This window comes from Pelophylax lessonae (genome assembly GCF_965119305.1).
Source record: "Pelophylax lessonae genome assembly, chromosome: 3".
NCBI lineage: Eukaryota > Metazoa > Chordata > Amphibia > Anura > Ranidae > Pelophylax > Pelophylax lessonae.
The window spans coordinates 161,433,010-161,458,656 of NC_138770.1; the positions used below are offsets into that span (position 1 = coordinate 161,433,010).

Below are 25,647 nucleotides of genomic sequence, written 5' to 3' on the forward strand. Positions count from 1 at the left end.
ATGGATTTCTTTGTGAATGCAACATGCCAGTGGCGTCACTAGGGTTGGTGTCCTGGTGGAGTAAAATATGGTGCCCCCCCTCATCTGGCTCTCTCCTGTCTAGCCTGAATCCCCCCCCCCCGGCAGGCTAGTTTTGGGCCGGCATGGATGAGGGTAACACCATCGCGGTTGGATATCACTTCCTGCTTGATGGTGTCACCCCCCCCCCCCCCCGCACCCCCATAGCGGGACCACTGAAATATAAAAGGACATGGGAAATGGTAGTGACATAAACACACACACTGAACTGGATGAACTGGATGAACTGGCGTCTTTATTTAAACTCTACCAACTATTTAATTGATGATGAAAGTCAGCTGAGCTTCATCTTATTCACTAAGCTCAGGGAAAATTCACTTTCAAAGTGAAAATTCCGTCTTGAAGTGAACAGCCTATTTGCCTTCAGTAAATAAACCCTATTCAGTGTGAATGCACGTGCTATTTTTACCTTGCATTTTCGGGGTTTTTGCATAAAAGAAAAAAAGAAAAAGGAAACTAATCATTATTTCCATTTTACACTAAACTCAAAGTCAGGAGATTTTTACCTCAACTCCTGAAAGTCCTGATTATCACAATTGGAGAGGAACGCAATAACCCCAGTTCAAGATTCAACCTAAGCTATGTCGATTCACGAATGTAGTATAAAAAAAAAAAAAGTTTTTTTTTTTTGGAAGGGGGGCAGTTAGCATTTTTTGCATTACACAAACATGTAGCTTTACGTGTATGTAAACTATGTAAGGGTCGATAGGTTACTATCTCTTTAATGGAAGAGCAGTAAAAACAGGAAAAAACAAAGCAATTGCAAATGTGAGTTGAATTCATTTGATCATTCTCATTACATGTCAGTATTAGGTTGTAAACTACATAATGCACACAGTATCATTTGTTTACTGTAGGTGTGAAAACCCCTATCAGAATATTTTGTTTGCTGTCTGTGTGCTGTTGGGGAAATGTCCCCTCTTTTTTTCGTCCTGTAGATGTAACGAAAAATTAGAGAAGAATTTCCCAAAAAGGGGTGGAATTTCCATCTTGGAAAGCTGCGTCCAGATAGGTGTCCCCATTGTCATGCATTGGTAATCCTTTCTGTTTAACAGATAGATAACCTTCTAGCTCAGCTTGCAGTGGGGCCTTTCCCACACCTCAAGCGTTAATAGCTTGTTTTGTCTAGGGGAGAGGAGGAACAGTTTAAATGATCTGATCCTCTTCCTCCCTGGCAGATAGCACTCCCCACACTCTGGAGGTTGACTTTTTCTCTGCGCCATCATGTCCACTGCATGGCAATGGACCCTGTTTTGCCATTGATAACGCTAGGATCCTAGACCTCTGCATAGGGGAGAAGAAACTGGGGAAACTGGAAGCTGTGGGGAGGAGCAATGCAGGTACACCTTTTTTTTTGTTCCCCAGACCAAAATAAGCATTTAACCCTTGTAGTGCTGACATCCCCACTGCAAGTGATCATTTTTTAGTTGCTTGGAGTTGGGATTTTTTTTTTTTAATCTATATTTATGGAAGTCAGCAATGCATTACAGAATATATGACATAAATAACAATATAAGTAGCTATCTTCCAGAGATAAAACCAAACATCGAAGAAATGCTCGGTAAAACAATACACCCCTGGACAAAGAGGGCATGCCTCTTGATAGGTAAAGTAAACTGAATAATATATTAGAGATCTACAGTTAGTCATCAATGCATGCTAATTTCCAATTTGTTGTTTTTTGTTTTTCATTAAGTAGTAAGATATCTATAGAGGGTTTACAAGTGGTGTTGACATTATACAGAATTACATCACTGTCTAATATGTCCTTAGTAAACAAAAAGGCACGCAAACTCACACACACAGAGACACACATACTGTGTTTATATAGAAGGTCACACACTGGAAACTATATTTTACAGCATTCGTATTTTACCAACATTTATATCACAACCTGTGGCTTTTTGTTCATCCTGAAATCTCTGAGACACAATTTATTGCAGCATTGAGGTCAATGGGAAAGCAGATAGGGGCCCAGTCGGTCTCACATCTAATATATATGGGCTCCTAAGTACCAAAGGGCTCTTGTGCAGCTGTACAGTCATCAGACATGGTATGTCCACCTTTGGATAGAGTATAGTAGTTCTTGAAAAATGTTGACTGTTAAGAAAACCTTGAAAAGTATTTAATAACTAGCATTGAAACTGCTTCTGATTAAATTGCAGTAATGGCCAGAAGTGATTACCATTCTCAGTAGATTTAACTAACCATTTTTAAAGCATATGAGAAAAATATGTAATACACATTATAATGACAGAAAAGAAATAAAATACAACTAAAAATTAAAAAAACACTTATACATGCCGCACAATAGGATGCAGTAAAGGAAAAAAAAATGAACACAGATTAGTTCAAAATACTTACAACTTACCACTTCTTCATGTGTTGCGCTCTCAACATTTATCCCATTCACCTGCAAGTAGAGACACTTTTCTGTTTATAATAATTGCACTTCATTATTGTGTTTTGTTTTGTTTTTTTCATTGAAAAAGTCACTGGAACATTAATGTCATTTCAGAAACAATTTGAAGTTAGTGATTTAGAGATCAATACAGTGAACCAATTTATAAAATAAATATGTTGACAATTAGAAACCACCAAAACAGAAAAATGTTGTAAGTTTTGGTATCTTAGAACAAGCCAAGTGTGTGTCAGTAACCCTTACATTTGAATTCAGCAATGATCTTGTTGGTGACAGTAGAACACTATTGAAGAGAGCATGTCATAATATAGCAGACTGAGAGTTTAAATTGGGATTTGTTTAAAGTGTTTGTAAAGTCAAAAATCATTTTTTTAGTTTTGAATAATGTAATAAAAGTTTTTATTTTTGTCTGTGATTCCCCGCTAGGAAGAATCGCCCTCTCTATGGGTCCTTTGTCACTAGGACAAAAAATAAGTAGGCATTCAATATTTTGAGCTGTCGCCAAAACATTAACAAAGGGGAAATCTTCCAATAGGAACAGTTGTTCTGGTGACAACTGACTTAGAGGGGATTTCCCTTCCTTTGGGGAGATTTATTCTAATTTCCTATTGTTTGATGAGAGGAAGTAAAAATAAATTTTCCCAAACCAACAGAGACAACAAAAACCTCATGGGAGGGATTTCAACCATTCTCTACTCTCCTTTTTCAACCAGGGTGCCTTAAGGTTTCTTTAGGGGTGTTTAGGGCAAAATGCCCAAAAATTGCCCAAAAATTGTATACAAGCGAGCAGGTGGAGCAAGCCTGCCTTTTAGTTACACAATTAAAATGGAAAAATGGATGCACCAGCCAACTAAAAATAACGACTGCTGCACTTAGGACTCCCTAAATACTGGGAGATAGAAATGGTGAAAAAATACATAAACTGCGCTGTCTAAGTGAAAATATCAGTGAATGAAAACCCAAAGAAAAAAAAAATTGTGCAAAAAATAAAATAGTTATTATGTGCACTAATCCTAATACATATCAAAAACCTGTGTTTACCAACAGTGTATAAGACATGTAAAACAAATAACCCAAGTATACATACAAACATATATACAATGTATATAAATGCCAATAGATAAAATCTAAAGTGAAAAATAAAAAACGCCCCAGCTATACTCCAAATGTGTGCTGGATGGAACATAACAGTCCAAAAACATGAGTAATTGAGACTCAAATATGTGCTTAATTCAAAGCCTTCAAAGTGCTGCATGCATCATACGGCGCTCTGATATTAGAATTGCTGCTTACCAGACCCAAACGGGTCAATAGGCATGTAAGCTTCTCACAGCTAAAGGATCAATCCGTGTTACTCTGAACAATCTCCGACCCCGGGATCACAGATGGATATAGGGATGAAAGGGAGGACTAATAGTGCATTATCTCCAAAACATTGTATTTTTTTGTAAAAAGAGATACAATTACAAACATCGTAGAAATAAAAGCACAGATTATCGTGGTGGCGCGACCAACTGCAGTCCGGGCGCGCTGATGTCACGGCTGTCTCCACCCTACGGGAGCAGCTTACATGCCAAATGACCCATTTGGGTCTGGTAAGCAGCCATTCTATTATCAGAGTATGGTGGTGATGCATACACTTTGAAGGCTATGAATTAAGCACCTTTTTGAATCTCAAATACGCATGTTTTTGGACTGTTTTGATCTATCTCTTGAGCGAGACTATGCCACCGGCTTGAGCGGGGCTATGCTATGACATCGCAGGCGGGGAAGACCTACAATACCTGATCCACCCGAACCACCCGATCCTCCTGTGCTGCACGTTCAACCCAGACTACTGGAGCTCCTGTGGTTAGGAAGCAGAAGCAGGGGAAACAACCGCCGCCAAGAACACTGCCTACAAGCTCGATATGAAGATATCTGTCAACTACAGCAGAAGCAACAGATACACCGGGTAAGCACAATTCTGTGTATAAGACTGTGTACGAGGCAGTGGAGGCAGTGGAGGAGCTTGAAATTAGCAGCAGGTCCCCTTCAGCACATACAAGTCCACATACAAGTGGTAGTATGTCACCTATTTCATCTGGGTCAGGACCGGAGTTTATGGGAGAGCCAAGCAGTGAGCCGGGTGGTGTTATGGGATCTCCCAGTAATGTTGAAATGCCGGCTTTTATGAGAGTATTTAAAAAGGAAATTGCTGGAATGTTCTTCAATGTGGAGAAGTCCATAAAAAAGGAGCTAGGGGTAGTAAGGTCGGACCTAGCCCATATGTTGCACAGGGTGGAGGAGTCAGAGAAGAGGCATGATGCTCAGGAGGAAGCTATCAGAGAGCTACAACATGCAATGGCTAAACTGGCTACAACGCATAGGACCACTATACATAAAATGGAGGACATGGAAAATAGAAATTGTCGCAACAATTTACGGCTAAGAGGGGTGCCGGAAAGTGTAAAAGAAGAGGATCTTAAAGGTACATTTCAAACTATCCTAAATAATATTATGGGGAAACCAGCAGAGGAAAATTTACGGTTTGATAGAGTACATAGGATTACACGTCCATGCGGCTTACCGACAGATCTGGCGAGAGATGTGATACATTGTATGCACTATTTTGAGGACAAGAATAACATTATGTTGAAGCTACGGAATGCGGCACCAATAGATTTAAATGGGACTTGCATTAATATTTTTCCAGATATATCTAAGGAAACGCTAGATCGGAGAAGAGCCCTAAAACCGTTATTGGAAGAGTTGAAGGAGAGTGGGGCTACTTATAAATGGGGTTTCCCGGCACGTTTAATAGCTTCTAAAGATGGTAAAACGCACATGCTGTGATACCCTGAAGAGTTACATGATTTATGTCAGTCCTTTCAATTGAAATCAATGGAACTACCAGAATGGAAAGAATATATACCCTCTTTTCAGGTTAAACAGGATGATCAGTGGAAGAAAATACCATCTAAAAAAACCTAGAAAGGAGTGCAGGGAGGAGGGAGGGAGGGAGAAAATGTTTATTTATGATTGGTATTTTATGAACCTTATGATCTCAGGAATTAAAGCAAAAGGGGAAGGGTAGGGACGTCATTCAGTCCCTGTTTTTTTTTTTTTTTCCCTCTCCTGAGCAGGACTGAACCTGGGAACTTGTTGGATCTACACAGATGTGGGGAAGAGGGGGGGAGGTAGGGGGAGGTAGGGGGAGGGGGGGGTGGGGGGAGGAGGGCCGAATATAAGTGGGAAAAAAGTTTCTCATGTTTTGGGGTTCTTTTTTTTTTTTTTGGCTTCTGTTCTCTTCCTTCCCATTACCTCCCTTTCCCACTCCCTTTTTCTCCGACCTCTTAAGATGTCTTATCTTTGAATGCAGGGCCTGGGAATGATAGGCCATGGCTGGTCGGTTTTCTATGCCTTCTATTTTCCCTCTCTCCCCCCCCTCCCCCTCCTCTGTCCATACTCTACCCCACCACTCCACCCCTTTTACCTTTTTCTTTTTGATGATGGCAAGATAGAAAAACTCTACCTTCTCTCGGGGTATGTGTGTATGTCCCATGGGTTATGAGATAATATTAGAGAATTTGGTAAGAATAACATAAGATAGAAGAGGCTCGTGACATATGGGAAATATAGGATATATAGGACATATGTGAGAGAGGATGGACATGACAAGTATGAGATAAAGAGCCGTCTGCCTCTGGGGGTCTCGTTTGCTCCAGCATGTTCTGGAGCACCACGCCCTGGCCCGGAGGGGGGAGGGCAGCCCGTGACGCTCATCATAATGTTCCACATGGAATTAGGTGGGCCATTGGTGGCGTTCCGGGGTGGACTCCCCTATCCGGACCAATGCATGCACAGTGGTGCATGGAAAGAAAGGAGATTTATTGTATGGTGTGGGTTTTTTTTTCTCTGTGTGTTTGGTGTGGCCTGTTTACCTGGCGGGGGGTATTATATTATACATATTTAAATAGTTATGGTTTCACTTACTAAGGATATGGCCGCCCTGAAAGTATTGTCATACAATATAAGAGGCTTAAATGTTCCTGCTAAACGGCATGGGGTGTTGAGGGAACTAAGAAGGTTAGGAAGCTCCGTTGCATGTCTGCAGGAAATGCACCTTACACACCAAAGCTTGGTTCGACTATACTCACCTTTTTTTCCAAAATGGTATTATGGGTTATCAGACAATAATAAGGCTAATGGGGTGGCCATAGGTTTTAGTAGAGATATTGCTTTTCAATTAGATGAAATGATAGCAGATGATGCGGGTAGATACTTATTTTTGAAAGGGACTATTGGTAACTCTATATGTACATTCGCGAACATTTATTGCCCCAACATACAGCAAATCGCATTTATGTCTAAGGTCCTTAATAAGTTAGCATTGTTTGCGAAAGGAGTGATTGTACTAGCAGGGAATCTTAATATCTCCTTGGATCCTTTGATGGATACATCATTAGGACGATCCAGTATATCGATTAAAAGATTTATATTTATTAAGAAAAAATTATATGAATTACAACTGATGGATGTATGGCACCTTTTAAATCCTAAAACACGTGATTGCACATATTTTTCAAAGACACATAATTTATATTCTAGGATTGATGTAATATTTATTAAACATTATCATTTACCATTGGTAAAGGAAGCATCTATAGGCCAGCTCTCAATTTCTGACCATGCACCAGCCCAGATTACGTTGGCATTCCCATCATTAACGAAAAAAGTAAACTTATGGCAATTAAACAAATCCCTTTTAGTAAACTCCGCAGATGTTGCGTCTGTCTCCCTAGCCCTGACGCAATATTTTGCTGAAAACTCAATTAATTGCACCTCTCCCTCTGTACTCTGGGAAGCCCATAAGGCAATTAGAGGAGTCTTGATAGAACTGGGGGCTAGGAGGAAAAAGGAAAGAGGTCTACAAAGGGAACAACTTTTGTCAGAAATTAAGACACTGGAGACTAAACATAAATTGTCCCTGCAGGCTCAATATCAGGAACCATTGGAAAGAAAAAGGGAGGAGCTCCGCACGCTCCTTGACCTGGATATCAGGAGACACGCATACAGCGCGTACAGTCTATGAGTGGGGGGATAAGACTGGAAAGCAACTGGCACGCTCCCTGCAAGCTAAAAATTCGGCTTCCTTTATATCAAAAATTAAATCATCGTCTGGTACCATGGTTCACTCTACCCCGGAGATTGCTAAGGTTTTCCAGGAATATTACACAGATCTTTACCATGTAAAAGGGGGGCTTTCTCATTTGACAAAGGAAGCGAAGAGTGAAAGGATTAATACATACCTTAAACTGGCTAACCTACCAACTATTCCAGAAGAATCTTTGATATCCCTGGAAGACGATTTGACAGAGACAGAATTTAAAGCAGCATTAGAGTCCATGGAAGGGGAAAAAGCACCGGGCCCTGATGGCCTAACGGTAAACTATTATAAGATATTCAATGTACAAATTTTACCATTTTTAACAGCATATGCAAATTCAACATCAATAGGGAGTAAATTACGAACGGAGACACTAGAGGCCCAAATTACGGTCTTTCCAAAGCCAGATAAAGACCCGTCATGTAGTTCTAGCTACCGTCCTATCTCTTTACTGAATGTAGATGTAAAACTGATGGCAAAAGTTTTGGCTTCCCGTTTAGGGCCCCTGATACCACAATGGGTGGCCTCGGATCAATCTGTTTTTTTGCAAGGGCGGGAAGCCTGGGATAATGTACTGAGAGCAATATCCCTGATCCATTTTGTTAGGTTAAAATCCCAGTCCACCCTTCTTCTTTCTACAGATGCTGAGAAGGCGTTTGATAGGGTGGACTGGGACTATTTAAAGGCGACTCTCCAACATTTTTCCCAACAGCTAGGGTTAAAATAAACGGTTCCCTGAGTGACCCAATTGTTTTGCATAATGGGACTAGGAAGGGGTGCCCTCTTTCACCTATACTGTTTGATGCTTCGCTTGAACCGTTTCTGGCTACAGTAAGTAATAGTGTAGATATTAAGGGGATACAGATAGGAAAATATATACATAAATATGCTACATATGCGGACGATATCCTTTTTTTTTTTTACAAAAAACATTTCTCTCTCTACCTAATTTAGTTTCCGCATTGAAGGAGTATCAATTATTATCTAACTTTAATATTAATATGAATAAATCGGAAATAATGAATATTAATATTTCCCCTTCAGAGATTGCTACAATTAAGCCTTCATTTCCGTTCAGGTGACAACCACAGAGTTTAAAATATCTAGGGATCCAGCCTACGCCTAAAATCTCTAGGCTATTTAGATATAATTACATACTGCTAATGAATGGGATTAAGGACCTCCTATGAAGGTGGTCATCTATTCCACACTCTTGGCTGGGGAAGGTAAATGTAATAAAAATAGCCATATTACCCCGAATACTATTTTTTTTTCAGATGGTGCCATTGGGTGTCCCTACTAGTTTTTTTTCTGTTATTCAAAGGTTACTTTCTAAATTCATTTGGAAAGGTAAAACACCTAGGGTCGCGAGTACGACCCTATTCCGTATTAAATCAAAAGGGGGCCTCGCGTTACCCCAAATAAAATTATACTATTATGCGGTAGCCTTATCAAGAATAGTAGATTTGGTACACATGAATAAGATAAAACTCTGGGTGCAGGTGGAGCAGGAATTAAGTGGGGTAGATATTTCTAGGTCTCCGGGAAAACCACATAAATATAGAACATTTGCTGCCTCTGTTTCACCAATTACTCTATCATCGTTATCGGTTTGGGACTCTCTGTATAAGAAATTTAAATGGGTGTATAATTTACCCTTGATGCCACTAGTGGGACATGCTATGTTCCCACCAGGCCTTTTAGATCCCGGTCTTAAACATTGGTCTTGGGAAGAGGATCTCCATATAGGCCATGTTTATAAGGAGAACCAAATTAAACCCTTAAATGAAATCCTGTACCCAAGACACCCATCTAGGATGGACGAGTGGAGATATGGCCAGTTGGTGAATTTTTTGAACTCACTTCCTAAACCCATACAGAGCGATTCTGAGCTCAATCCTGTAGAAGAGCTATTTCAGACTCAACAGCCACTAAAGCATGCCATTTCAGCCTTTTATAATGTATTATTGAAAATGTATTACCCTGAGGAACCGAGCTATCTTGCCAAATGGGAAAAAGATTTGGGGAGTGTTTTATCGGATCGTCAGAGGGGGAGAATTCTCCAGGTAACCCTTTCTTCCTCATTATCTTCTAAAATAGCGGAAGTTAATTTTAAACTCTTGTCAAGATGGCACTATACCCCAGCAAAGATACATGCAATGTTTCCTACACGATCAGCTTTGTGCTGGAGGAATTGTGGTCGGGTGGCAACACATGCGCATATTTGGTGGACGTGCCAGGCTATTCAACCGTATTGGGATAAAATATTATTAACTATAAATAAGATAACGGGTTTTGATTTAACACGGGACCCCTGGAGAGTTCTCTTTCACTGTACTATGGAACCCCTGAAGGTATATAAAAGCTCCATAATACCACACCTTTTGAATGCAGCAAAAGCAGTTATCCCAGTAAAATGGGGTGAAGTGGAACCACCTACTTTGAGAGAGTGGTGTATTAAAGTCGATTCCATAGCACTTATGGAGGACCTTACGTATATCTCTAAAGGGCAGATAAATAAGGGAAATAAAATATGGGAAGCCTGGAAAAAATTTAAGACAGACAGTAACTGGATCAGAGGTGATGGGTAATAATTATAGTTGGAAGGGCGTGCGATATGTTGAGGAGTAATATTGAAATAAGACTAAATTGTAAGATGTTTAGTAAAACTCCCGCCAGGAGGGTCTCCCCCCCCCCCTTTTTTTTTTTTTTTTTTTTTATTAGGGTGTGTTTGATGTGATAAATGTAGTCTATGTTTAGTCTGTATTGGTTTTGATAAGGGTGTATTATCTGAAAAATCAATAAAAAGATGTTAAACAAAAAGAAAAAAAAATAAATAAATAAATAAAAGATAAAATACCTTAAACGTCTTTGTTTTAAAGCAGTTACACAACTGAGCTTTCTTTTCCTCTACAGGGTCTAGGCTTTGGACATGGCGAAGACAGTAGTGCATTGCACTTCCTACACTGTTCTATCATCAGGCAGCTATCTGACATGCTGTCTTTGGCATAGCTACCTGTAATTCTCAAGCAGGAGAACATGCAGTGCTGACAACACTAATGCTGAAACAGAAGCCTGTAAATAGCATTGTCACTCTATAAGAGAAAGGCCATAGAAACACAAAACACTGGCAGGATCAATACAAAATTAAAGTGGTTTTAAAGCCTAAAGGTTTTTTACCTTAATGCCATCTATGCATTAGGATAAAAAAAACCTTCTGTGTCACAGGAGTCTCCCCTCACCCCCCTTATATTTACCTGAGCCCAAACACAATCCAGCACTGTGAATGTCAGCAGGGGCTCTCTATGCTCTCCCCCTCCTCACTGGGCAGATTGACTGCTGCTGTGAATCAAATTCTATCAGGAGGGAGTTGGGGGCTGGGTCAAGTCGTGCTGCCTTTGTCAATAGACGCAGACAGGGGGACTTGGAAGTTAGCTTGCAGGAATGCCTACAAAGAAGGTGGCTTTCCATGGGTCCATTCGGCGGGGGAGGGGGGGGAGAAGCCAGGAGTGCTGGTTGGCAACCCCAGAAGAGAAGGTTCAGGGCTGCTTTGTGCAAAACCATTGCAGCCTCATGCGATGGCTCTAAAGAATTCTATAGGTATTACGATATAATGGGTGGGTTAGTTATCCTTGTGCTTTGTGTTACAGTTAAAGGGAGTATCTGTGTGTCAACAAAGTCATGATTGGCCAGCTAGTAAGCCACTTTGGTACTTGTCCATTATCACTCACCTGTGTCTCAAGTATGCAGCCAGAATATCAACCTCTCATTGGGCAGTTCTGGTGGACAGTTAGAGCTTTAACCGCTTTTGTCACCTGTTCGGCAGATCTCATCCCATTTTCTGATTCTTTGTAAAAGTGTCATTAGTAGGCATGGTCACTTTGTCCCAGGCACCATGCACACAGGGCTTAAAAAAAATACCAGTTCCCTTGCTCAGATAGAGCATTTTTGTACAGGAGTTTAGGAGAGCTTAGGAGTGTTTAGTTTTTTTCTGCCAGAAAGCTCCAATCAAAAACACACAAAGGAAGGTTTTTTTTCTTGCCTGCCTCCAAATGCTGAGCTTTAAATATGCCTCTAAACATCCTAATGTGCATGGACACATAGGATACCACTGAGCTGCTTTTACAGGCAAAACACAGTAGAAGCAGCATTCTTTAAGATAGTATGCATGGACCCTTAAGCTGAATGGACAAAGGTAATGGTGATTGTTTATTTATGTTTGCCTGTGCTTCTTTAACTGGGCCTGTTATTGAGGTCATTTATAATATATTCTTTTGCTTCATAATTAGGTAGCTCATTATTAAACACCTTTATCTATCCAAAGAACAGCCTCTGTTCCATCATTTGTATTGTTATATGGTTTATAAATGTTCATGTGCTGCTAAGATTCCTGTATGACATCCCATGACCTACTTCCATGACTTTCATGAATTAAAGCTGTATGTGGTGTTAAAGATCAAAATGATGTCACAAACAGCCACAGAGACAGTGTATTTTGGTAGTGCATATTTGGCTGTGGTATTGCTCTTTTTCTTTTAGAAGTAGCTTAAATACAGCAGCCCCAATGTGATTCATTTCATGTGTATGTATTTCATGTTTTTCATGTGTATGTATTTCATGTAAAAAACAAACTTCATTTCATGTATTTGTTCAGAAACACATGCATCACTTAGTACAACTTTGTCCTCCAATTTCTCACTCATCCTACAGTAGGTAATATGCAGGATTTGGGAAAGTTTAAGTTCTTGTGTTGTATTAAGGACTGTGTCAGGCAGAATGTAAATTTGTAAACATGACCTGCCCTTTATTGTCTTCTTGTGTCTCCACCTGTGTTCATGCTATAGTTTTTACCATGCTTATATAATGTGATGTCTCTACAGCCTCTTTTTGCCATTAGGAATGGGGGTTGTGCTCACCTTTACCATGGATCCTAAGTGAATCCTATGAGGTTGAGATTTAGGGTCCCATTTCCAGGAGATATTTTTTCAAAACCATAATGCCCTTTATGGCCTTTGAACTATGATCAGCAGGCTTAAAAGGGTCCGTTAGGTGGCTTTTTTAATTTCAATAGTTTTTATTGAGATTTTCAGAATAGAACAGAGAACAAATATAACAGGTGATGTTCATACTGAGGCAATGACATAACATAACACATTTCGGCAATAAGCCAACTCTGAAAGCCAAGGGAAGCGGGAGAGGACCCCGCCCTGCCCGACACCAGACCCCGCCGCCCCCCAGATCCTTCAGCCAGCCAGCCCGAATAGGGCACCCACCCCTGGGGTCAGCCCATAGGGTACCCTCCACCCAAGGCCAGCGCAATGCATGAAATCATGGTGATGAACATCAACAGTAGTAAAGAAAAAAGAAGATAACAGTGGGGAGGTCAATTAAACATACTGTGCAGCTATATATTTGAACAGCTAGAGACGGAGATCATACATAATCAGCAAAATTGTTGGCCTATTATAGAATACCAGTTCAGCCATTGGGCCCATAGTGTGTGGGCTTTGTCTACCTTATTCACAGAGGAGGCAAACATCAATTCGTATTAAGCATGAGTATGCGTAATATGAATTACCTCTTTAATACTAGGAGCCTCTTGCTGTCTCCAATGCCTGAGAAGAGCAAGGCGGGAAGCCAAGAGGATGTGTATGATTGGAGTCCTGCATTGGGAGGTGGCTTTTTTAATTAATTTAGCATTTTAACATATGAATTAACTTAAGAAGGGGCACGGAGCAGCCATAGTGGCAGTGTATTGGAAACTGCTGTAGGAAAAGGATAGGGAAAGCACACAAGCTGCATAGGGAGAGATTAGGGTAAGTTAGGAAAATGTACTTCAATTCTGATTGCTAGATCTTTGGGCAATCAATCCCTTTGCTGTTTTTTTTTTGTTTTTTTTTCTTATTATAGGGTACTTTTTGTCTTACATTTTGATTTGTGGTTGATTTGAGGTCAGTGTTTTGTTTTAGCTGGTGACCATTCCATAGCAAATGTTTTCCTTCATGTTAGGGGTAGTATTTAGGGGTTTTTACTTTATTTTTTTTTTTTTTTATTTTATTTATATATATATATTTATTTTATGTTGATAGGGTTCTCTTCAGGTTTGGGATGCTCAAAGTACAATATTCATTTGGTACTGACCATCTATTCCTGGAGCTGCCTTTTGTTTGCAATACATCACTGCATTGTTTAAAAAAAAAAAGCCCTGTGTGAGAACAGTATGCACAAACCATTTTACATTATATTGCTAACATTCACTACATCCTCTTATCCTAATAAAAAAGTTGGGCATAAACATTTTAGGCCTATTATTCCTGAAATAGATTTTAAAATTTCTTGAAAGTGCTGCTGGACGATTTTTATGTTGATATATATCGTCTGCAGTATCTAAATTCTTTAGTAAAACCCTAGCCTGTGCAATTTTTCTCTTGTTAATTGGGACCTAACCTTCCTATTCAAAATTGTCCTTGTGCTGCCAATTTTTACACTATATTATCCCCTGAGGTCTGTTAACATCTAATGAGAGTTAGATAGAAATTAGGTAGCGGTAGGACAGTTTTGCATGAGCGAGAACAAGGATAACCTTCATGAACTACAGGTCAATTTCTGATCTGTTAGTCAAAGTAGGTTTATGACTGTGTTGCAACTAAAATTACATTTAAAAAACTCCCCAGATTGGAGTGCTCCTGCTATATGTAAGCTAAGCTAACTAAATTCCAAAGCTGTTGTTGAGACTGTCTGTCTGTGTTTTAAAGTACCCTCCAACCACATTATTTAAAGGATTAAAAATACTGTCCTTTCACTATATGGGGTATTCTTTGTTTTATTTAATTATTTTTTTGCATTGGTGCATTTCTCCATTGGCAGTGCCCAGCTTCCTGGGTGTTTTCTTAAAGTTTAACCCTAAAAATGCCCAGAATCTTCTAACAGGATTTGCCCCCAATAGATTTCAAAGTGAATCGAAGCTAGGTTTGGGTGTGCCGAATTTCAAACAGTATTTACCACACCTTTAGTGAATCAAATCCAGGCAGATTTGCCTATCCCTTACTGCTATATCTATCTATGTGTAGCAGGTTTTCCAGGCATTGGGCCTGATATGGGTCTGCCATTGTTACTGGTAACACTTCCAACACATTTAAGTTGAATACCCCAGTGTGAGATTGGAGACAATGACCATTCCGGCATCTTTGGTTTGTTTTGTTGATTTTGTAATGGAGATGGGAGAATGGAATGAGTGGGATACTCCTTTGGCTCAACTAGGTTTAACCACTTTACCACCGGAGGATTTTCCTGCTAAAAGACCAGGGGTTATTTTGCGATTTTTTACTGCGTGACTTTAACGGACAATCGCGCGGTCGTGCGACGCTGTACCTAAACGAATTTCACGTCCTTTTTTTCCCACAAACAGAGCTTTCTTTTGGTGGTATTTGATCACCTGTGCGATTTTTTGATCACGCGCTATAAACAAAAAAAGAGCGTAATTTTTGCAAAAACAACAATATTTTTCACTTTTTTTTATATGAAATTCCCCCAAAAAAAAATGTAAAAATCAAAATTTTTTAAAATTTTCGGCCAATTTGTTTTACGCTACCTATGTTTGGTAAAAAAAATCGCAAAAAGCGTATTTTGATTGGTTTGCGCAAAAGTTATCGCGTTTACTAACAAAGGGAAAGATTTTTGTCATTTTTGGTGTTTTTTTTTTTAACGAGTAATGGCGGCGATCTGCGATTTTTTTTGCGGTACTGCGACATTGCGGCGGACAGATCGGACCCTTGACTGAAATTTTTGACACTTTTGGGGGTACCAGTGACATTACTGCAGTAATCAGTGCTATATATATGCACTGTTACTGCAAAAATGACACTGGCAGGGAAGGGGTTAACAGTATTGGACAGGGAGGGGTTAAGTGTGTCCTAGGGGCGTGATTCTAACTGTGTAGGGACAGGTCTACTAGTGTAAAAACAAAGATCAACAGTTCTACATAGTAGAACTGTTTGATCTTCACTTTTACACAGGGAGAACTGACAGGTGGCTTGTTTACACAAGCCGCTCTGTCTTTCTCCCGCTGTAGCGGCGATCGTAGTGTGACCGGCGGACATCGGGTCCGCCAGTCACACTCCCGCACTCCTCCGTGAACGAGCCGAGGCGGGCGCGCGCCTCGGCGGGCGCGCGCCCGCCCGCTATTGGCTCTGGAAGGAGTGACAGGCGAGCGACGTAGACCTACGTCACTCTGCCTGGCCGGGGCCGACTGCCGCAGTAAATATACTGTGCGCAGTCGGCAAGCGGTTAACTGGGACTCCTTACAGAAAAATGCCTGTTAGCGCTGTCTTTGACGCCAGCTGAATGCCGACCAACGCTTCCTGGCGCTTGAAGATACTGTTTTACTGAACTGTGCTAGAATTTTGACTTTAACACTCTGGTCCAGGACTGTAATACACTACTCTTGACACTCTGTTTAGCTCAAAAGTCTGGTGAACAGCTCCCTCCAGCCCTTCACTGACTGAGGTAGCAACTTGTAACTGCTTGTGCTGCTGCAACTCTCAACACTGTACACTGTACACTGCACACTGTACACTTAACTCTTCAGGGCCCAAACGCTGGTGCCCCCTTTACACTTCAGGGTCCTCTCACTAGGCACCCCCTCTGACACTTCAGGGTCCTCTCACTAGGCACCCCCTCTGAAACACTTCAGGGTCCTCTTGCTGGGCATCCCCTTTACCATGATAGCTCCTGGATACCAGGGACCTTCACTGGAGTGGTCCCCTTTAAGCTGGACAGACCGCTAGGGGTAGTTCACAGTACTCATGAACTTGGAATGCTTTCCAGGAACTGAACCCCTCTTTCTCCGCTGGTCCTCGGCACACCGGATCCTCTCTGCAGCTCAGCTCAGCTCTCTCTCTGTACTCTCAGGCAAGCCACTCGAGACACCCGATCCTTCTGACAGGAGGAGAGACAGCCGTACTCTCCCTCCTGGGACTCTGCTTCCCGCCTGCTTCCTGCCAAAGAAGCTGCGTCCCCTCAAACTTATACCCACTCCCAGAATCCTCTGCAGCAGAATCTGCCTTCTGGGGTAGATACAGGCCTGAATGTGCCTCTGATTGGGTTTCCTCAACTACCCAATGAGAATCCTCTCATGGAGCCAGCGGGAAAACTCCCCTCTCAGCAGCCACACCTGGGAGACATGACAGCCCAGCTGAAAATCATGGCCCTGCTGTTAGGCAACCAAGACCAACTATACTTTGCCTAGCACCTACGTTGTAGGGCGATACATATGTTACTCTGTTTTATTTCCTGTGTGGCTGTGTTTTTGTATCTTAACCACCCACTCATCACTTCTGTGTGGCTACTTCTCTGCATTTTCAAACATGACTCCATGCAAATACTAGGGTCACAGACAGTAACTACATGCAAAGCAGGAATACTGTATAGTGGCAAAAAGTTGTGTAATGTTCTCTCTCTTATCTATATATTTTTATATATATATATATATATATATATATATTTATATATATATATATATATATATATATATATATATATATATATATATATATATATATATATATATATATATAAATGTAACCAGGCATGTTACTTCACAAATGGTGGTCCTGCCCACAAATTCAAACTTTTTGGAAAGAAGTACACAGGATAACATCCCAGGTGACTATATATATCGGTCTGGATGTCTCACCACTTCCTCAAACTCAATCCATCCAAAACCGAGCTTATAATTTTTCCTCCACCTCCTGCCCCTTCCCCTGATTTCTCCGTCAATATCAATGGCATTACCATCAGCCCATCCCCACATGCCAAGGTCTTAGGTGTTGTCCTGGACTCTGGACTCTCCTTCAAACCCCACATCCAATCTCTCTCCAAATCTTGCCGCATCAGCCTCCGCAACATCTCCAAAATACGCCCCTTTCTAACCAAAGACACAACAAAACTCCTAGTTCACTCCCTGGTCATCTTGCGCCTCGACTACTGCAATTCCCTTCTCATTGGCTTACCTCTACACAGGCTATCCCCCCTTCAATCCATCATGAATGCTGGAAATTACCCCTGCCCAATTTCTCCTACATCACTCCTCAATGCCCCATAAAACATACCACAAGTCTTTAGCTATGCACATGATCAATGCAGTGATGCAATGTATCCCAAGACATTGGAACTCTACAAAACCCCCTTCCACCAAAGAATGGCTTACCAGAATAAACAAGATAGTGGAAATGGAAGAGTTAATATACATTGCAAGAGACATCACTATTAAATTTGAAGCCAAATGGGCCTGTTGGACGCATTTTAGATCCACAACGGAATACAACCATCTATACAATTCATATACCCCTTCTTGAAAATGCTCTTGTTAAACTTCGTAAAATACCACCCATCAGATGCTACACCCGGTCACAAATCTCATCACTTATGACACTAATGATAAGGGAACTGCTTTGTACCAGATGTACTGAAATAACCCCTTGCACTCTGAATGACATGACAGCTTGCGGATGGGGGAAGCGAGAGATAACAACTCCCCCTCTCTTTTCCCCCTCCCCTTTTTTTTTTCTCTATTTCACTCTCCCCTCTCATACCCCCCCCCCCCACCTCACCATACTTTCTCCTTCCTTTTCTCTCTCCACCTCCCCTTCCTCCTATTCGTCTAAATCTTCAACCCTTTTTTAGCTTCCCTTTATTTCAAATACTCCAACCCATGAAGTGAACAGATTGAATGCCAATCTTATGAAGAGTCCAATACATGCTTTTTAAAACTGGTGTGCCGCAATAAAACACTAAGACCCCTTTCACACTTATGCGACGCGATTTTCCCGTGGTTTTTTCGCGCAAATTTGATGCGACTTTGCCGCGATTTTGACGCGATTTTGAAAGCAATGGCTATGGCTATGGCTCAAAATGCAATCAAATCGTGGCAAAGTAGTGCAGGAACTACTTTGAAATCGTAGCGACTTCAAAACGCACTGATATGAATGGGGCTCATTGAAAATAATGGAAAACGACTTGTCATGCGATTTTGCGGTCCAAAATTGCGGGACAAGTCGCACTAGTGTGAAAGGGGCCTAAAAATATTCACAATATGTACTAGGATAACCCATTCAGACACACTCACCCAGTAGACACCACAAAATTCTGAAACATAGACATGAGCCCAGGTCTATGACCAGCTTACGTCCGTAGAATGCATTATATCACTAGAAAGCCAGTCAAACTAATCATGTGGACGCTGGCTTAAGTCATTTATACCAACGATAAAAATATATGTTATCCACCTTAAGCCAACCATTACAATACTGAAAACTATCTGCATTCATTAAACAAATGTCCAATTACTTGGTATGCTGATATCTTCTTACCCGATAAAGAAAGAAGAGAAACGTGTTGTCCCCCTGCTCCGGACACAGTTTGCGCCCAAAGGGGTGTTCGGAAGGGGTGACCAACACAGTTAACATAAATCCCACATTATTTTTATTTTGTTTGTTTAAAATGTTTATTTACTTATACTGTTATAACCAATGCTTGTTACAAACGTTAAGTGCTGGTTCACACTGCCGCTACCACTAAAGTAGCGTCGCTTCCAGCGCGACTTTGACGCGATTTTGACGCGACTTTGGCGCGACTTTGACGCGACTTTGGCGCGACTTAGCGCGACTTTGATGCGACCTAATCGCGAGGCAACTTTTTATTTGGCCAATCACAATCTGATGTCTTGTGACCTAATTTCCTTTTCCTGTGTTTTTTTTTTTATATATTTCCTTTTTCCCATGTGTGCAGTGTTGTGTGTCTCACATAGCTTTGTTTGTCTGTCCAGAAACGTAAAAAAAAAAAAAAGAGCTTTTTTCCTATAATTTTTAAGAAGCACATGCCTCCAAAGACACCCAAAAAATGCCCGTAAAATGTCTGCAAGAAAAAAAGCCAGCCGCAGAGAAGCCGTATTCCTGAAAATATAGTAAAAATGCTGTTTTTTAGGGGTTCTGGACATGCTACAGAGCTGAAAATTGACAGGTACACTTTTTAGACCCCCCAGACACTAAATAAAAAAAATGACATGCCTGCCTAAAAAAATGCCCGCTAAATGCCTGCAAGAAAAAAAGACAGCTGGTAAGACACTACAAAAAATTATAAGAAAAATGATTTTTTTTTAGGGGTTCTGGACATGCTACATAGCTGAAACTTGACAGGGACACTTTTTTGACCCCCCAGACACTAAATCCAGAAAATGACATGCCTGCCTAAAAAAATGCCCGCTAAATGTCTGCAAGAAAAAAAGCCAGCCGCAGAGAAGCCGTATTCCTGAAAATATAGTAAAAATGCTGTTTTTTAGGGGTTCTGGACATGCTACAGAGCTGAAAATTGACAGGTACACTTTTTAGACCCCCCAGACACTAAATAAAAAAAATGACATGCCTGCCTAAAAAAATGCCCGCTAAATGCCTGCAAGAAAAAAAGACAGCTGGTAAGACACTACAAAAAATTAAAAGAAAAATGATTTTTTTTAAGGGTTCTGGACATGCTACAGAGCTGAAACTTGACAGGGACACTTTGTAGACCCCCCAGAAACGAAATCCAAAAAATGACATGCCTGCCTAAAAAAATGCCCGCTAAATGCCTGCAAGAAAAAAAGCCAGCCGCAGAGAAGCCGTATTCCTGAAAATATAGTAAAAATGCTGTTTTTTAGGGGTTCTGGACATGCTACAGAGCTGAAACTTGACAGGGACACTTTTTAGACCCCCCAGAAACGAAATCCCAAAAATGACATGCCTGCTTAAAAAAATGCCCGCTAAATGCCTGCAAGAAAAAAAGACAGCTGGTAAGACACTACAAAAAATTAAAAGAAAAATGATTTTTTTTAGGGGTTCTGGACATGCTACAGAGCTGAAACTTGACAGGGACACTTTGTAGACCCCCCAGAAACGAAATCCAAAAAATGACATGCCTGCCTAAAAAAATGACCGCTGATGAATGCCTGCAAGTATAAAAGACAGCTGGTAAAGACACTACAAAAAATTAAAAGAAAAATGTTTTTTTTTTAGGGGTTCTGGACATGCTACAGAGCTGAAACTTGACAGGGACACTTTTTAGACCCCCCAGAAACGAAATCCAAAAAATGACATGCCTGCCTAAAAAAATGACCGCTAATGCCTGCAAGAAAATTATGCTCTTTTCTTGTTCACTGCCATTTTTTAGCAAAGTCGGATGACAAGTCGGATTACAGGTCGCTTCAATTAAGATAAGGAGGCGACTCCCATTGAAGTATATGGGACAGGTCGGATCACTGGTCGCCTGAAAGTAGTACAGGACCCTTTTCTGAAGTCGGAGCGACCTTAATAGCGGCAATTAAGACGGCACTGATTCATTTACATTGGTTTGGTCATGTCAAGCGACCTGGGGCGACCTGGGGCGACACAAGTCGCCTCGTGAGTCGCCCTAGTGTGAATGGGGGCTAACAGTGACACCGAGATCAACACTATTTGTACAAGTTGTTCACTTTACCTGTTTATACCCTGATTTTCTATGTTATTGAATAAATAAACTGTTCTTTAAATAAAATATATAGAAATATGTGAGGGGTGTACTCACTTGTCAGGTACTGTGTGTGTGTGTATATACATATATATATATATATATATATATATATATATATATATATATATATATGTGTAGTACTACTCTCAAGGGAGCTGCTGAGTGTGGGTCCCCCTGGGTTACCGCTAGGAACAACAGTACCTTTAAGCATGTTTTACAAGTGTGAGCACCTCAGACAAGAACCAGTCCAGTTTCTTGGTTTTTAGGGTTTATTTGAGAACTTGGATGGGAGAAGGGAGAAGTGGGATACTCCAACAACTGAACTATGTACAATTGGGCAGGGACACTCAAAAATGCTGCTTGACGCTCATTAGCGCTTCAGTGATGCTGGTTAACGCTGACCGATGCTGGCCTTGACTAGGACAGTTACTAGAACTTCACCTCTGACTGTGGAAAAGTCCCTTTGAGCTCCCCAAAGTACTCCTGAGGTAGCTGATTTTAATGCAAACTGTATTTCTGAACACTTCAGGGCCCTTCCTGGCACCCCCTTTACTCCCTAAACTTCAGATCTTTACTGCTTGGCACCCCCTTTACTGTACACTCCTGGTTAGCTGGCTCCTGGATCCCCTTTGACCTCTCTGGAGTGGTCCCCTTTCCTAGGCAGACCCCTGGGCAGATCTTGGGTACTCACGAAGATCTCTGCCCAGCAGCCCCACTCGGTCAGCAACTCTGGATCCCTTGCAGCCCATCTCAACCTCCGGTCCTTAGGCTGACTGCCTGGACCACCTTCTCACTTTTACAGGAAGAGAGACAGCCGTCACCTCCTCCTGGGATTGAGGCTCCCACCAAAAGACGCTCTGTCACATGCTCCCTCCAGATTCATTTATAATCCCAGGGTGCATTGCGGCAAACCCCACCCACTGGGACACTCATAAACCCTGTCCAACAAGATCCCTCATTGGATACAGTGGGGAGACTCCCCAGACTAAATAGGCCACACCTGGAGGCATGTGATAGAACAACTAACAGATCCAGCCCCACTGATAAGCAGACAGGGCCAAATGTATGCTTTTTCCTAGCACCTACCTAGGAGGGTGCTACATCTCTATATTTTCCTTTTTTTTTCTTTTTTTTTTTATTATTCCTCTATGGATATGAATATTTTTATATTTTAATTTAAATTAAAGTGGTTTTAAACAACAGGCATGCAATTTGAAGAAAACAAATCCTTCCACACTGTGTAATTGTCTCAATCTGAGTACTGGGTGTGGTTTCTCTCCGCTGCCTCCTTCCTCTGTTATCTGTTTGAGTACAATTTGACAGGTTTTCCTGATACCAAGAGATACAAAGGTATTGGGGAGGAGAGCTTCAACACACAGCCTGTAATTCAAATCCTTCTTAGCACTGCATGTTCTCCATGTACTGTGTGAAGGGGCTGTCTCCCATCCAATCAGGGCTCAGAGCACCTTTCACTGAGAACTGCACTGTGAGACTTCAGATCTCCTCTGCTGCTAGAGTTAAGAAATAATCCTTTGATCTGTGTGTTTTTAGAACAATGTACGGTAGGAATGTCACAGATAAACAGGTACAACTTATGTAGGAGGATTTGTTTAATCTCTGTGTATTACCTGAGGCCATTCATTTCACTGAGTATATGTAAGGGTTTACAACAACCAATTTAGCTGAAATTAACTGAAGTCCAGGTTTATTTGGGGAAAAGTTAGAACTTCTGTAAGTTTTTCAAAGCTGTCTGTGTCCTTCTTGTGGAGAATATTCTGTCATATTTTACATTTTGTCTTTGTTCTCCCCTCCTGTTTTGTCTGACATGTTACTTGGACATGAAATAAGGGGAAAAATAGTGGTTTACGTCTTCCTCGCTCTATTAGGGAATATATTTTACCTGCTGCCTGTGTCCCTGTTGGGGAGATTTACACTCTTCCTGTTTTACACTCATCTAGTTGATGGCAAATGGAGAGAAATCTCCCAAATGGGGATACAGAGGACAACAAAATGTTGGCAGAGGTTTAACCTCTTCCACTCTCTATCCAAAACTAAAAATAAAGAAATGTTTTTTGGCTAAAGCTGGGTTTTTAAACTAAAAATATGTATTAAAGAATGTTGTAAAGACTTTTATGATTGTTTTAACCATTGTTTTAACATTAAGCTGTCAAAAATAAAGGATGTTATAAAACACAGATACATACCTGCATTAGTGCATCGCCTGTGAACAGTAACCCACTCTGATCAGCTGAAGAGCAATAAAAGCAACACTCTTTAAGTAAAATGTAAATATAATAGCAGCACAACAGTAATAATAATGTTCATTTTTATACATTTAATAGGTTAACAATACATTTGCATAAATGTGAATTACCTGGTTGATCTTTAAAGATTTTAGATATAACAACAGGTACTTTATGTTGTGCTCCACCCTAAAAAAAGATAGGTTTATTAGTGATTTATAACATCTACTTTCAAAACAGATTATTTTTAGTGGTCAATTTCAAATAAGTGTTTTGTACAATTACTTAAAACCAATTTAAACTTTCAGCTTAAATCATGTAAATAAATTCAGTGTGAATCAAAAGAAAATGTGTACAAAGTCTTATTGTTTCTTTTGTTGGAACGCAGCCACAGCCAGAGTAAAGCAGCCTGTCCCCGGCCAGCATGCTGAAGAGAAGGAATGCAGTTATCTGTATGAGAGCAGTAGTCTCTCAGCAATGGTCTGTCAGAGTTAGAATTGTGAAATCAGCAAAGATCATTCACCCAACAGTTTTTGCTTGTCTATCTGTGATTTGAGGAGTTGGGTGGGGAGGTGTTGGACATGGCAGAGCACTGCCGAGAGACTGCTGCTCAAATTCAAATCTCATTAATATTTGCAGTATTCTGGTAGTGGGTAGCCTTTTTTACTGTGGCTGCTTTCCAACTAAACAAACAGAAAGACTTTGCATACCATTTTTTGATTCATAGTGAATTTATTTAGCTAATTAAAAATAAAAGTTCAATTAGGCTTTAACGCACAATTAAAATAAAAAAGTAGTTTTATGCCTTTTTTAGGAGTGCATCTGATCTGCATATATAGTACAACCTACCCACTTTTCCCATAGAAAAATGACTACTGCCGTTGCGTTGTATCTATTTCCTCAATGTTTTCATGAATGATTTACAAAGATTTACAGATTTTCACTTAAGATCCAATTAAAAAAAAGGTGTGAGTCTTGGGGAAAAACATTAATAAATTGCAAAGAGTATTTGTAAGTGGTTACTAGAATCAGTTTCTAGGCCTTTCTATTATCATTTTTTGATATGTGAGATGCAAAACGAAAACATGTATGTATTGTTCTAAAATCAGATAAATAAAATTCTTGCATGTTAAAGCACTATTTTTTAAATGTAATATAAGTATGAATGAATTGTCTCTAACTGCATTACCTAGAGCAGCTAGATTCTGCATTTCATTCCCCATATGAATATGGAAAAATTTGAGTATGGTCCCTAAATGGTTTAGTGGAGTAATATAGACTGTGTAAGTATTTTCCCTAGAATTACTTAAATGTAAATTTATTTTGCATTTAAAGTCCTTTCTCGTTAATATATATATATATATATATATATATATATATATATATATATATATATATATATATGTGTATATATATTTTTTTTACAGTATCTATTTTTTACAAGCGTTTTTTTTCCCCCCCAAAAAAAGCTTTCAAAATCCAACCAAGGGCCAACTTGCAATATAAGTTATAAAAGACATGCTACATAAACAGTGATTACAGCACAACAGGCAACTTCAGCCTTTTGAGTTTTATCAACTTGAAAATGTACCAAATGTGCAAAAAAAAATACACTTTGCATATAAGCCTTTTGAAAAACTCTTACTGATGCATTGGTAATTGAGTCCCTCAAATTAAAACTATACTATACTTCTGAGTTTGTTGAATGACCTTGCTAATATCATTGTAAAACTTTACATTTTTGGTCTATTTTTTAATAGGGGATTGTTGATATGTTGATGTATAAGGTATTACTTACCTTGATGCTTAGGCCTAATCCTCCAACAGGGTCTCTGTGAAGTGTAACAGTTCTGCGCTTTAAAAAATTGGAAAATAAATGAAATTTAGGTTAGTACTGTATATAAATTACTATAGCTAAAACAATCAATACCACTGACACTGTTCTAAAAATAAAAAAATAAATAAATAAAGAAAAAGGAGACTTAGCTATTTGCAGCAAAAGTAGCATGTTATTATGCTATTGTTTAAAATTTTAATAAACATTTACTGAACCACAAAAGTAGCATTGGATTAGGAAATTGATTTGTCATCAATATAGCTGATTTACTGACGGAGTCACTGTTTACATTGGTCCAGTGAACATGATCTTCAATACAAAGTTAGAGTTGAGCAATTATTCCATTAGTGGTATTCCTATAATGTTTGTTTGCTTGGAA

At 40.1% G+C, this 25,647-nt stretch overlaps 1 protein-coding gene across 1 annotated transcript in view; it reads right to left on the reverse strand.

The window, feature by feature from the left end:
• The window catches only part of SNTG2 (syntrophin gamma 2), a gene marked incomplete at its 5' end in the record, with an annotated part of 517,099 nt that overhangs the window by 422,507 nt on the left and 68,945 nt on the right, over positions 1 to 25,647 (reverse strand). Inside the window, 4 exons of the mRNA XM_082250803.1 lie at positions 2,450 to 2,491; positions 23,393 to 23,436; positions 23,563 to 23,620; positions 25,230 to 25,286. Of these exons, the coding sequence (XP_082106929.1) occupies positions 2,450 to 2,491; positions 23,393 to 23,436; positions 23,563 to 23,620; positions 25,230 to 25,286 (201 nt within the window). The remainder of the gene's footprint in view (positions 1 to 2,449; positions 2,492 to 23,392; positions 23,437 to 23,562; positions 23,621 to 25,229; positions 25,287 to 25,647) is intronic.